Below are 15,405 nucleotides of genomic sequence, written 5' to 3' on the forward strand. Positions count from 1 at the left end.
AAGAGTAGGGGTGTTAACCCTGGTGTCCTGGCTAAATTCCCAAGCTGTCCCTCATACCATCATGGTCACCTAATCATCCCCAGGTTACAATTGGCTCATTCATCCCCTGTAACTATTCCCCAGGTTGTTGCTGTAAATGAAAACGTGTTATCAGTCAGGGTAGCCTAGTGGTTAGAGCGTTGGACTAGTAACCGGAAGGTTGAAAGTTCAAACCCCGAGCTGACAAGGGACAAATCTGTCATTCTGCCCCTGAACAGGCTGTCTCTAACCCACTGTTCCTAGGCCATCATTGAAAATAAGAATTTGTTCTTAACTGACTTGCCTAGTAAAATAAAGGTAAACAACAAAAAAAAACTTACCTGGTAAAATAAAGATAAACAAAATAAAATAGAGGTCCAGTGATGTACTGGGCCATTCGCACTACCCTCTGTAGTGCCTTGCGGTCAGAGGCTGAGCAGTTGCCATACCAGTCAGGATGCTCTCAATGGTGCAGCTGTAGAACCTTTTGAGGATCTGAGGACCCATGCCAAATCCTTTCAGTCTCCTGAGGGGGAAAAGGTTTTGCGTGCCCACTTCAAGACTGTCATGCTGTGCTTGGACCATGTTAGTTTGTTGGTGATGTGGACACCAAGGAACTTGAAGCTCTCAACCTGCTCCACTGCAGCTCCGTCGATGAGAATGGGGGCGTGCTTGGTCCTCTTTTTCCTGTAGTACACAATCATCTCATTTGTCTTGATCACGCTGAGAGAGAGGTTGTTATCCTGGCATCACACGGCCACGTCTCTGACCTCCTCCCTATAGGCTGTCTCGTTGTTGTCAGGGATCAGGCTGTTGTGTCATCTGTTGTGTCACCTGCAAATGTAATAATGGCATGTGAGTTGTGCCTGGCCGTGCAGTCATGAGAGGGAGTACAGGATGGGGCTGAGCACGCACCCTTGAGGGGCCCCTGTGTTGGGGATCAGTGTGGCGGATGTATTGTTACCTACCCTTACCACCTGGGAGCGGCCCGTCAGGAAGTTCATGATCCAGTTGCAGAGGGAGGTGTTTAGTCCCAGGGTCCTTAGCTTATTGATGAGCTTTGAGGGCTCTATATTGTTGAACGCTGAGCTGTAGTCAATGAATAGCATTCTCACATAGGTGTTCCTTTTGTCCAGGTGGGAAAGGGCAGTGTGGAGTGCAATAGAGACTGCATCATCTGTGGATCTGTTGGGGCATTATGCAAATTGGAGTGGGTCTAGGGTTTCTGGGATGATGGTGTTGATGTGAGCCATTGCCAGCCTTTCAAAGCACTTCATGGCTACAGACATGAGTGCTACGGGTCGGTAGTCATTTAGGCAGGTTAGTGTTATTGGGCACATGCACTATGGTGGATTACTTAAAACATGTTGCTATTACAGACTCAGACAGGTAGAGGTTGAAAATGTCAGTGAAGACACTTGTCAGTTGGTCAGCGCATGCTCGCAGTACACGTCCTGGTAATCTGTCTGGCCCTACGGCCTTGTGAATGTCTAAAGGTCTTAGTCACATCGGCTGCGGAGAGCGTGATCAAAGTCTTCCGGTACAGCTGGTGCTCTCATGCATGTTTCAGTGTTATTTGCCTGGAAGCGAGCACAGAAGCAGTTTAGCTCGTCAGGTAGGCTTGAGCGTGTGTGTTTATGTCTGTGTGTGTTGCGGCTGAGTAGACCACTCAAACACCAAAGGTATAGACACAGTTCACAATTACCTTTGAAATATACTTGAATACTCATATACATATTTAACCCCCTACAGTCGGTCCGTGCCCCTGCAAAAAAAATACATTAGCATAATAAAAACATCATCAAAATCTGACTGTTTAAGATGGAAATATATATATATATATATATATATATTGCATGGGCTGCGTCTCATTCCCCCGCATCCATCAATCGCAGTCTTCCGCATCTGCAGGGGAATGTCGCCGAGCTACAGTGGTGTTTGTCAGACTATGAGACATCCCGAAAATCGGTCTTCTCGCGAAAGCTCTGTAGTGTCTGAACGGTATGACCACTCTGGAAAGATGAGACTCTCACAAACATGATGGTGTTCTCCGTTTTGCTCTATGACCCCAACACGCATTATGAGACTCTTCTGAAGTCAGTACCGCCGATGTACCAACTTCTGTCTGAAGCATTAGAATAGTTTGGGCTACACACTAGTATGACCCCTCTATGGAAAGGTGAGACTCTCATGAACACATACATGTTTTGCTCTAGCATTCCCAAAAGCCTCGTCTGAAGTTATCCCGGTAAAATATGAATGGAAGTATATATGGAAGTAGTTTAGTGTCATAAATAAAAAATACCCTGATCTTTCTTTTATCTCTCAGAAATAGGACAGGCACTTTAAAACAAACATGGTTTTTCCATGAATGCATCTGTTATTCAATGTGTTTCTGTGGGCTATTTGTATTTGTATTTATTATGGATCCCCATTACCTGCTGCCAAATTTCACAACACATTGTGTGCCCTCAGGCCCCTACTCCACCACTACCACATACAGTGGGGAGAACAATTATTTGATACACTACCGATTTGGCAGGTTTTCCTACTTACAAAGCATGTAGAGGTCTGTAATTTCTATCATAGGTACACTTCAACTGTGAGAGACGGAATCTAAAACAAAAATCCAGAAAATCACATTGTATGATTTTTAAGTAATTAATTTGCATTTTATTGCATGACATAAGTATTTGATACATCAGAAAAGCAGAACTTAATATTTGGTACAGAAGCCTTTGTTTGCAATTACAAAGATCATACGTTTCCTGTAGTTCTTGACCAGGTTTGCACACACTGCAGCAGGGATTTTGGTCCACTCCTCCATACAGACCTTCTCCAGATCCTTCAGGTTTCGGGGCTGTCGCTGGGCAATACAGACTTTCAGCTCCCTCCAAAGATTTTCTATTGGGTTCAGGTCTGGAGACTGGCTAGGCCACTCCAGGACCTTGAGATGCTTCTTACGGAGCCACTCCTTAGTTGCCACTCCTTGTGTTTCAGGTCATTGTCATGCTGGAAGACCCAGCCACGACCCATCTTCAATGCTCTTACTGAAGGAAGGAGGTTGTTGGCCAAGATCTCGCGATACATGGCCCCATCCATCCTCTCCTCAATATGGTGCAGTCGTCTGGTCCCTTTTGCAGAAAAGCATCCCCAAAGAATGATGTTTCCACCTCCATGCTTCACAGTTGGGATGGTGTTCTTGGGGTTGTACTCATCCTTCTTCTTCCTCCAAACACGGCGAGTGGAGTTTGGATCAAAAAGCTCTATTTTTGTCTCATCAGAACACATGACCTTCTCCCATTCCTCCAGATGTTCATTGGCAAACTTCAGACGGGCCTGGACATGCGCAGGCTTGAGCAGGGGGACATTGTGTGCGCTGCAGGATTTTAATCCATGACTGCGTAGTGTGTTACTAATGGTTTTCTTTGAGACTGTGGTCCCAGCTCTCTTCAGGTCATTGACCAGGTCCTGCCGTGTAGTTCTGGGCTGATCCCTCACCTTCCTCATGATCATTGATGCCCCACGAGGTGAGATCTTGCATGGAGCCCCAGACCGAGGGTGATTGACCGTCATCTTGAACTTCTTCCATTTTCTAATGATTGCGCCAACAGTTGTTGCCTTCTCACCAAGCTGCTTACCTATTGTCCTGTAGCCCATCCCAGCCTTGTGCAGGTCTACAATTTTATCCCTGATGTCCTTACACTGCTCTCTGGTCTTGGCCATTGTGGAGAGGTTGGAGTCTGTTTGATTGAGTGTGTGGACAGGTGTCTTTTATACAGGTACCGAGTTCAAACAGGTGCAGTTAATACAGGTAATGAGTGGAGAACAGGAGGGATTCTTAAAGAAAAACTAACAGGTCTGTGAGAGCCGGAATTACGACTGGTTGGTAGGTGATCCCGATTTGGTAGGAAAACCTGCCAAATCGGCAGTGTATCAAATACTTGTTCTCCCCACTGTATCAACAGTACTTAATCCGTGTGTGTGTGTGTGTGCCAATATTTGTGTTGCTTCACAGTCCCCGCTGTTCAATAAGGTGTTTTTTAACTGTTTTTTAAATCTAATTTTACTGCTTGCGTCAGTTACTTGATGTGGAATAGAGTTCCATATAGTCATGGCTCTATGTAGTACTGTGTGCCTCCCATAGTCTGTTCTGGACTTGGGGACTGTGAAGAGACCTCGTGTGGGGTATGCATGGGTGTCCGAGCTGTGTGCCAGTAGTTCAGACAGACAGCTCGGTGCATTCAACATGTCAGTACCTCTCATAAATAAAAGTAGAGCGATTGACAGCCAGGAGAGATTGACATGCATATGATTAATATTAGCTCTCTGTCTACATCCAAGGGCCAGCCGTGCTGCCCTCTCCTGAGCCAATTGCAATTTTCCTACGTCCTTTTTTGTGGCACCTGACCACATGACTGAACATTAGTCAAGGTGCGACAGAACTAGGGCCTGTAGGACCTGCCTTGTTGATAGTGTTGTTATGAAGAAGGCAGAGCATCTCTTTATTATAGACAGACTTCACTACTCCCCTTCTTAGCTGCTACTGCATCAATATGTTTTGACCATGACAATTTACAATCTAGGGTTACTCCGAGCAGTTTAGTCATCTCAATTTGCTCAATTTCCACATGAATTATTACAAGATTTAGTTGAGGTTTAGTGAGTGTTTCGTTCTAAATACAATGCTTTTAGTTTTATAAATATTTAGGGCTAACGTATTCTTTGCCAACCACTCTGAACTGACTGCAGCTCTTTGTTGAGCGTTGCAGTCATTTCAGTCGCTGTAGTAGCTGACGTGTGTCGTGTTGAGTCATCCGCATACATAGACACTCTGGCTTTACTCAAAGTTAGTGACATGTCGTTAGTAAAAACTGAGCCTTAACAGCTCCCCTTGGGTGATTCCTGATTCTATCTAGATTATATTTGAGAGGCTTCCATTAAAGAACACCCTCTGTGTTCTGTTAGACAAGTAACTCTTTATCCACATTATAGTAGGGGGTGTGAAGCCATAACACATACGTTTTTCCAGCAGCAGACTATGATCGATAATGTCAAAAGCTACACTGAAGTCAAACAAGATAGCCCCCACAATCATTTTATGATCAATTTGTCTCAGCCAATCATCAGTCATTTGTGTAAGTGCTGTGCTTGTTGAGTGTCCTTCTCTATAAGGATGCTGAAATTCTGTTGTCAATTTGTTTGTTGTGTTTGTTGTGATATAGCATTGTATCTGGTCAAACACTAGTTTTTCCAGAAGTTTACTAAGGGTTGGTAATAGGCTGATTTGGACGGCTATTTGAGCCAGTAAAGGGGGCTTTACTATTCTTGGGTAGCGGAATGACTTTAGGCTTCCCTCCAGGCCTGAGGGCACACGCTCTCTAGTAGGCTTAAATTGAAGATGTGGCACATAGGAGCAATATCGTCTGCTATTTTCCTCAGTAATTTTCCATCCAGATTGTCAGACCGCAAGTGGCTTGTCATTGTTCAGAGACAACAACACTTTTTTTCAACTCTTCCACACTGACTTTACGGAATTCAAAAGTGCAATTCTTGTCTTTCATAATTTGGTCCGATATATATACTTGGATGTGTAGTGTCAGCGTTTGTTTCTGGCATGTCATCCCTAAGTTTGCTTATCTTGCCAATGAAAAAGTCATTAAAGTAGTTTGCACTATCAGGGGGCTTTGTGATGAACGAGCCATCTGATTCAATGAATGAAGGAGCCGAGTTGGCTTTTTTCCCCCAAAAAAATATTTTAAGGTGACCCAAAGATTTTTTACTATCATTATTTATATAGAGTTTATCTTTGTTTCATAGTGTAGTTTATTTTTATTTAGTTTAGTCACATGATTTCTTAATTTGCAATATGTTTGCCAATCAGTTGCGCTGCCAGACTAAATTGCCATACCTCCAACCACACCATTTTAAAATTACTCATCAATCCGAGGGGATTTAACCATTTTTAGAGTAATTTTCTTAATGGGCGGGTGCTTATTATAACTGGAATAAGTAGTTCCATAAATGCATCAAGTGCATCGTCTGGTTGCTCCTCATTACACACCACAGACCAGCAGCGTCTGGTTGCTCCTCATTACACACCACAGACCAGCAGCGTCTGGTTGCTCCTCATTACACACCACAGACCAGCAGCGTCTGGTTGCTCCTCATTACACACCACAGACCAGCAGCGTCTGGTTGCTCCTCATTACACACCACAGACCAGCAGCGTCTGGTTGCTCCTCATTACACACCACAGACCAGCATCGTCTGGTTGCTCCTCATTACACACCACAGACCAGCAAATATTCTTTACATCATCAACATATGAATCACTACAAAACTTCTCGTATGACCTCTTGTATGACCTCTAGCCACCTTACTTCTACACCTGCATTGCTTGCTGTTTGGGGTTTTAGGCTGGGTTTCTGTACAGCTGATGCAAGAGGGGCTTTATAAGTACATTTGATCGATTTGTATGACCTCTTATACACATTATTAGGCCCAGCCTTTGGAACTTTGGCTCTCCTAGATATGGCTATTATATTGTGATCACTACATCCTATGTATTTGGATACTGCTTTAAAGCAAATATCTGCAGCTTGAGTAAAGATGTGATCAATACATGTTGATGATTTCATTCCTGTGCTGTTTGCAACTACCTTGGTAGGTTGACTGACAACCTGATCCAGGGTGCAGGCACTGGTTACAATCTGAAGTTTTTTCCTGAGTGGGCAGCTTGATGATAGCCAGTCAATATTTAAATCACTCATAAAATATACTTCTTTGGTGATATCACATACATCATCAAGCATTTCACACATATTATCCAGATACTGACTGTTAGCACTTGGTGGTCTATAGCAGCTTCTCACAATAATGGGCTTTAGGTGAGGCAGATGAACTTGTAGCCATATTACTTCAACAGTATTTAACATTAGATCGTCTCTAAGCTTTGCAGGAATGTGGTTCTGAATATAGACTGCAACACCGCCTCCGTTGGCACTTCCATCTTTTCAGTAGATGTTATAACCATGTATTGCTACCACTCTATCATCAAAGTTTTTATCGAAGTGAGTTTCAGAGATATATGAACGTCATCTGTTACAAGAAAGTTATTGACTTTATGGTCCCTGTTACATATGTTAATATGGGGGATTTTTAGTAGTTTTCTGGGTTATTCAATGTTTGACCAAATATTTGTTTGATACCTGAAGGGGTCCTAAAATTCCAAATGAAGTAGCTAAATGATACTTGGTTCGACCATCTTAAAACAATTCCATATGTTATCCCCAGCTTAGACTCTTAATGATTTGAATCGTGAACATAACTATTCACATAATTGCAACATATGTGAAGTGAGGTTTGATTAGGTTTAAATTGAATTGTAGGCCTAGTTATTTTTTACTTACGTTTGGGTTTGGAGAGTATTTATTATTCAAACTATGATTCTCCATCATAACGAGCATATTTAACAGTTACAACTCCGTGGCTAATTATCCCAGCAAACAGAGAGAAAAACTAGATGAGTGGTCAAAAGTTCATAAAATCCATTTCTATGGAAACCAGATGTATTATATATGTGAAGAGCTGTAGCTACATGCGTAAAGCCCAGAGTTGTTTTCCCTGAGGCTCTATAAGACATATGGATTTAACAGTCTGTTTTTAGGACATAATACATATGGTAATCTCTCACTTGGGGTGAATTAGTTAACTTCTTGAAGGTCTTTCTGTCTGAATCCAGCTCTTATTTTTCCCAAAGCAATTACAGTGAATTTAGACCAGTTATTTCTGCACTCTCTCTCCGGTGGAGGACTGGGTTTCAGTATTGGCTGTTTCCTCTTATTGTTCTCTGTTCTGCTGTGCCTGTGTGGAGAGCGACGTGTATGGTGCAGACAGCTGGCTAGAGACAGAGACACAGCGCACTCTGCTGGTGGTAAGGGGAACTCTACTCACTGTGGCCTGGATCTGTCAGAGGAGAAAATCAATACAGCATCATCCTCCTGTGTGTGTGTGTGTGTGTGTGTGTGTGTGTGTGTGTGTGTGTGTGCGTGTGCACGTTCAGGTTCGCACTAGCTTGTGCCTGTGAAAAAGAGAGAGAATGAAAGTGGAGTGAGTGAGGTGAGAGAGGGAGGTGGATGGGTAGCTGGGTACCTTCAAGTGTATTGAATAGTTGCTGCTTTCCCACTCACAAGTACCACCAGTCAGATGTCTCAGAGTCATTCATCTGTGTCTGCTACTGAGATTCAGTATGATGGTCCTGTGTGCGCTTTAGTGAGTTGTAACGTTCTACGTCTCTCCTTCTCTTTCTACCCCACGCAGGTGTGTGTAAGTGTGCAGATTTCACCACAGGACCAACCTGCGAGCACTGCCTGGATGGTTACTATGGCAACGCGTTGATTGGCACGACCAACGACTGTCAAACTTGCCCCTGCCCGGACCGCACCAGCTGTGCTCAAATTATGGAGATTGGGGACGTGGTCTGTACCAACTGCCCTTCAGGACAGAGGGGTGAGATGAATTACTGTTACTGTTAGATTACTGTTAGATGTCTGGTAATGGAAACAAACCATGCCATTCCCCCAACCTGGGTTGGATCCCAAATGTCACCTTATCAAGGGGAGGGGGGCAAAGTACGGCCCGCGGGCCGTATCCGACCCGACCAATCTGGCCCGCGAGACTTCATTTTATTAAATAATAATAATAATACTAATTTGTGGTATCCAATTGGTAGTTACAGTCCTGTCCCATGGCTGCGACTCCCATACGGACTCGGGACAGGAGATGGTCGATAGCCATGCGTCCTCCGAAAGACGACTCAGCCAAGCAGCACTGCTTCTTGACACAATGCCCGCTTAACCCGGAAGCCACCACAGGAGTCGCTAGAGCACGATTGGACAAGGAAATCTCGGCTTGCCAAACCCTCTCCTAACCCGGACGACGCTGGGCCAATTGTGCACCTTGTCATGGGGTCTCCCAATCACGGGCCAGCTGTGACACAGCCAGGATCAAACCCAGGTCTATAGTGACGCCTCAAGCACTGACGCAGCAGTCTAAGGCACTGCATCACACTCTGCATCACACCCCCACAAATTGATTTTATTAACAAACAATTGGTCCGACCAAAAAATGCGTCGCTTCGTTGTATTTCAAAACCTTCGAGCAAAAATGTTTGCCCACCCCTGCCCTATATAGTAGGGAATAGGGTGCCATTTGGGACACAAAGTTCATTGTTTGCTCAGTGGAGCGGATTTCCACAAATTGGATTTATAAAAACCTTGCTGGTGATAGCTAACTGTCCTCGCTGTCTTGATAAAATTGATCTTGATCCTAGCATGTGTAGAGCACAGTGTGTGAATTAAAACTTATTCCCTTGTCAGGTTGGGATCGTTTATTCATTACAAGAATTTCATATACGTCACTGAATTTGAAGTTTGTCTGAAAAATATTGATTTAGGTTGAAATTAGAATGGCCACCGAAACCCCCACACACAAACACAAACATCGTCTCTGCTCAGGAACCAGGTGTGAGTTGTGTGAGGACGGTTTCCACGGCGACCCCCTGGGCCGTTCTGGGCTGGTTCGGCAGTGCGAGCGGTGCGACTGTAACGGTAACGTGGACCCCAACGCGCTGGGCGTGTGTGATCACATGACGGGCCGCTGCTTCAAGTGTCTGGGACACACCGAGGGAGACCACTGTCAACGTTGTCGACGCGGTTACTATGGAGATGCCATGGACCGGACGATGGCCGGGAAGTGCAAACGTGAGTGTGCGAACTTGGGAAGGGCGTATATAGGTTTGGGTTACTGTGACACAGGTTTTTTAATTAAGGAGAAATACAAATTTAAAAATGTAGAATGTATTGACAATGAATGTATTTCAACGTGTTATATCATTTGTTCGTGTGCATCAATGTGTCTCTGTGTATATGTGCCCTTTATGTGTGGATTTATAGTGAGCTTTTCTTGAGGGTTTAACAAGTTCTTTTCTCATACTGTACTATTGACTTGACTTCAGCAAGTCTCAGTAAAAAGAATTCTTTGTAAAAGTTAGAGCGTGAGAGTTGTGGTTAAAAGTGCCATTAGGAACTCCACAGTTGTTGTAAAGTGAGAGAACATTTTCTTTACAGGCTCTCTCTCTCTCTCTCTCTCTGAGTGAATAGAAGTCATAGACCTACAAGGAAATAGTGTCAGTTGAACGTAGTTCAGAGAAAGAAGCGGAGAGCAGTCTGACATTCCAACTATAGTACTTTGTCTCCATTACAATGTATGAATAGAAAGAGAAAAGTTTAAACTTTAAATACACTTTTTTTCACCTGATATACATGAAGGGCCTTGGAGGATTTAAATACTGCAGATGTATGAGAGCGAAAACGATATAAAGAGAAAGCAAGAAACGACAGAGAAAAATAGAGCCACAGAGATGGATAGAGATAGAGGCAGTGATAGGAATAGAGACACAAAGAGCGAGAGAGAGAGAGAGAGGGATGTACGTAATGTCTTTGTCCCCCAGAAGTACCTGAGCTGTTCCATCTATAACCCCAGGGCTGAGCAGAGTTTGCTTCATAAATGGCACCCTATTCGCTACATAGTGCACTACAAAAGTAGTGCACTATAGAGGGAATAAGGTGCCATTTGGAATGCACACAAATATGACAAAGTGGTGAGGGAGAAGCCCATGAGTCTCCCTGAGTCTCACTCTGCTGTCTCCCTCACTGAGTTACACACACACAGGGAAACACTGAGTTACACAGACAGACACAGACACACACACACTCAGGCTCATGGAAATATGGCTGCCCCACAGACACCTCACAGATAAACGGCCTGCTCTGCCTCTGCATTGTTTCAGCTCACATACAGCCAGGCACACAGGCCAGACAAGACACACCCTACAAAGAGAAGGATTGTTGTACTTTATTCCTGTCTAGACTATGAACCTCAGAGGATTCTCTCTCCAGATGAAATCCTGCAACTAGTGAGGTCTGGCCGCCCGACAACCCTGCGCGCTCAACCCCATCCCCTCCTCCCGTCTCCCATTCATCACTTCCATCAACTCATCCCTGACCACTGGCTGCGTCCCCTGCCTGAATCGCTCCCCTGAATCGCTGAATCGCTCTCCTCGACTCCTTTGTCATCAAAAACTACAGACCAGTATCCCTTATTTTCTTTCCAAAACACTTGAGGGTGCTGTCTCTGACCAACTCTCTCGCTATCACTCTCAGAAGGACCTTCTTGACCCTAACCCATCAGGCTTCAAGACAGGGCACTCAACCGAGACTGCTCTTTTGTGTGTCATGGAGGCTCACCCCACTGTCAAAGCTAACATTCTCTCCTCTGTTCTCATCCTAGATCTATCTGCTGCCTTTGACACTGTGAACTGTCAGATCCTCCTCTCCACCCTCTCAGGGCTGGGCGTCTAAGGCTCTGCACACTTTTGGATTGCATCCGTCACCTGGTAGGCCACTCCTACCAGGTGACGTAGAGAGGATTTGTCTCTACATCACATACTCTCACTACTGGTGTAGTGAGGGCTTGGTTCTAGTCCCTCTCCTCTTCTATCTATACACCAAGTCACTCGGCTTCGTCATATCCTCATATGTTCTCTCTTATCATTGCTATGCACATGACACTCAACTACTTTTCTCCTTCCCCCTTCTGACACCTAGGTGGCGACACGCATCTCTGCGTTCCTGGCAGATATCTTAGCTTGTATTGCGGCCCACCACCTCAAGCTCAACCTCGACAAGACGGAGCTGCTCTTCCTTCCGGGGAAGGCCTGACCGTTCAAGACCTCTCCATCACTGTTGACAACTCAACGGTGTCCCCTTCCCAGTGTACAAAGAAACTTGGAACGACCCTGGACAAAACCCTGTCGTTCTCTGCAAACATAAAAGCAGTGACTCGCTCCTGCAGGTTCATGCTCTATAAACATTTGTAGAGTACAACCCTAACTTACACAAGGAGTGGCTCAGGTCCTTATCCAGTCACTGTCACTCGCTGTTGGCTGGGCTCCCCTGCAACTTATCCAGAACATTGCAGCCCGCCTTGTGTTCAACCTTCCCAAGTTCTCCCATGTCACCCCACTCCTCTGCACACTCCACTGGCTTCCAGTCGAAGCTCATAACCACTAAAAGACCATGATACTTGCGTACGGAGCAGCAAGTTGAACTGCCCCTCCATACCTTCAAGCTCTGCTTAAACCTTACACCCCAACCCGAGAACTCAGTTCTGCCACCTCTGACAAAAATGAAAAATGTAAATGTAGAATAGAGTGAAGGGATGGATTAGAAGATAAAGTGAATGGATTGAAGATCGAGTGAATGGATAGAGGGTGGGAAATAATTGATCACAGCAGTGGCTGCAACAGTGATATAGGGATAAGCTTCAGTGTTTTGTCAGGCTTGTCACAGACATTTTTTATACTGTGTTTAATTAGTGTAATTTTTCTGTGATGGATATGATTCATGTCACTTTTTGGAGACTGTGTTTGAATTGTGTTCTGTTTTGATCATGTACTGTGTGTGTGTGTGTTTAGGCCACCGTACTTTTTGATACTGTATTTGATGTGAGGTTGCGTGGTTGATGTGTGGTTGACATGTGGTTGTGTCTTCACCCAGCCTGCGACTGCAGTCCTGCAGGGACTTCTGGGTTGTTGGAGGACTGCGACCCCCAGACTGGAAGTTGTCAGTGCCTTAGTCATGTGACCGGGCGAGACTGTGGCCAGTGCTCAGTCGGCTTCTTCAACCTGCAGCATGGAGTAGGCTGTGAGAGGTACAGGGATTTCTCCAGGGATTCCGCACTAAACTATATGGATTAGAGTAGTGCTTTCATATACATATTTCTGACTCTATACTTTATACTGTAGTTCTGTTTTGTCTTGTTAATAATTATTACTGTACGTGAATCACTTTTTACATCGACTGTTTCTAAGGTGCAACTGTAACCCCATTGGCTCGTCTTCCGCGGGGTGCCACCCAATCACAGGGCAGTGTGTGTGTCAGCCGGGACTGGAGGGGCGGCTGTGCAGCACCTGTCGTATGGGCTTCTTTGGTTTCTCCTCACGAGGCTGCAGAGGTAGCTACAGTAGCCTATACTGTGATTGGGTCTAGAAGTCCCTGTGTGTCAAATACTAAGACAGGCCAAAATATATGCTAAATCAAGTAATTCTGATAACAATAAAAAAACATTTTTAAAGCAAAACGCAAGCATGTAATTTTGAATACTTCCATTGTTTCACCCCTCTCTGACATTCATGTCCCCTGCCCCCTGTCCACCCCTGCCTCCCTCTGTCCACCTGTACCCTGTCCACTCCCCCTCCCCTGTCCCTCTCAGCCTGTAACTGCGACCCTATGGGTTCCCGCTCCATGCAGTGCCACACCAACGGCACCTGTCCCTGCCGCCAGGGCTTCGTGGGGTACAAGTGTGACCAGTGTGAGCTCAACTACTTCCACAACAGAGCCACGCACCAGTGTGAAGAGTGCCCCGTCTGCTACGGGCTAGTCAAGGAGGAGGTAAGAGTGTGCGCGTGCCTTCGTAAGGCTGTCAGTCTCTCCATCTTCTTCTCTGTGTCAGTTTGCCTCCTTTTTTGCCAGAATCTCTATCCGTCTGTTTCCCAGTCTGCTTCTCAGCCTGTCTGTGGGGTAAATCCCCATAGGTAATCGGTGCTGTTATCACTACTACATAATGCCATTTGCTCCAAAACAAAAGTCAGCTATTCAAAGTCCTACCCAATAATGCCTTTGTAGTCTAACAATCATGGCCATCTGGCCTCCTTATTTAAACAACTAAGGTAAGTTAACAGTCAGACTGAAGTCAATGTGAAGATACAGAAATAGACCATGTGCGTCCCAAATGGAACCCTCATCCCTATATAGTGCACTACATTTGGCCAGAAAAGTAGTGAACTGCACTATATAGGGAGCCTTATGTTCTAAACGCTATAGAGTGGCTTTTCTCTGCAGGCAAAGCCAATAGCAGAGTTTGGTACTTTCCGTACATATGCTTGTTCTTGCTGAAGTGGTTTGTGTTTTTTTTCTCTAGCAAACAATTTGTGTACCTGGGAAAGACTGCTGTGATTTCCACAGCGTTAGCAATTCAGAGGAAACCAGGGTCCGGTCTGCTCAGAGCCCATAAAAGGACTTTGCTCTACCTACCAGTCTCTTTCTCTCATCTCTTTCTCTCTACCATGCAGTCTCAGTTTCTCACATCTCTTCATCTCTCGCTCTCGTATCTCACCTCTGGCTCTTTTCTACACACCTTCCTCCCTTCTAAAGACAGGAGAGAAAAAAAGGAGGGGGGGTGGATAGAATGTAACCATAGAGGGAGCACTACAGTATAGAAAAAGGGGGAGAAATCCTTTTGTTACAGTATGTTCCTTTTGTTCATGTACGTTTCAAAAACAACAACTGCAAGATACCATATTGTGTTGTGTGTGGAGTTATTGTTGCTCTTACTGTAATATAATGACAGATTTTACCTCTGGGTGGGCTGAAGTGTCCAAATGACAGGTTTTTAAAGTGAATGTGGGTGAGTGTCCACCAAGGAGAGTGAAAGAGAAGTGGTATTATAAATGCCCTCTCCACCTACAGATGTACTATCTTCATTTGACCAATTTCTCACAGCAGACAAATAATCCTGCAGCAACAGGACATGTGAATTATTATGTGGATTATAATTATAAAGGACATGTTTAAAGGGATTGATGCATTTTTCGGAAGGGCAAATCCACTCAATTTTTTTATGTGAAAATTACAAACTTTTGAAGCCTTTTTAAACCTTGAATTCACCACAAATTGCATTTTCTGCTGCACAGGACAAATCTCTGCGACAACAGAGTGATCAAATTAAGATAGGACATCTGTACCTCCTCACCTGCTCGTGTTTAGCAGCGACACACACTCACACACAGAGTTGAGCCTGCTAATGGCCTACTCCAAAAACGTATGGCTCCCCAGCCAGTAATATGCCTTAATCATCGAGGCCTGGAAGCTCATGCAAAAGCAAGGTCCACTTAAGAATTGACAACCAATGTATGAAACTGTGCTTAGGGTTGAGCTTGCCCTGCTCCCACTGCACAGAGAGTATTGCTTTTAAAATGTACAATCGGTTTCACGTTAAGATAAACATCTACGTTAAGAGTAGATTGTCTATCTCTGTGTTTTGAATGAGATTGAATACACTGTAAATATGGCTGGGTGTGATTTGTTATTGGCCACTGTGGGATCATGTTGTCATCTGCTTTCATTGACAATCTCGTGTTGAAAAAAGTCCATCGCAGCCATTTTGTTTTATGTCAATATCTAATCACTTCTGGGGAACAATTAAGTTGTGTTTTCAATTAAAATGTCAAAATATGAAAAACAAATATCTTCTTAGTAAAGAGCA

General features: G+C 44.5%; 1 protein-coding gene across 2 annotated transcripts in view; it reads left to right on the forward strand.

Moving 5' to 3' along the window:
* The window catches only part of LOC112230880 (laminin, gamma 3), a 252,515-nt gene that overhangs the window by 219,980 nt on the left and 17,130 nt on the right, over positions 1-15,405 (forward strand). For both annotated transcript variants that reach the window (XM_024397226.2, XM_024397225.2), the window contains 5 exons: positions 8,341-8,529; positions 9,537-9,782; positions 12,639-12,792; positions 12,953-13,095; positions 13,354-13,532. In XM_024397226.2, coding sequence (XP_024252994.1) covers positions 8,341-8,529; positions 9,537-9,782; positions 12,639-12,792; positions 12,953-13,095; positions 13,354-13,532 — 911 coding nt within the window. The remainder of the gene's footprint in view (positions 1-8,340; positions 8,530-9,536; positions 9,783-12,638; positions 12,793-12,952; positions 13,096-13,353; positions 13,533-15,405) is intronic.

This window comes from Oncorhynchus tshawytscha, linkage group LG33 (assembly GCF_018296145.1).
Source record: "Oncorhynchus tshawytscha isolate Ot180627B linkage group LG33, Otsh_v2.0, whole genome shotgun sequence".
Lineage (NCBI taxonomy): Eukaryota > Metazoa > Chordata > Actinopteri > Salmoniformes > Salmonidae > Oncorhynchus > Oncorhynchus tshawytscha.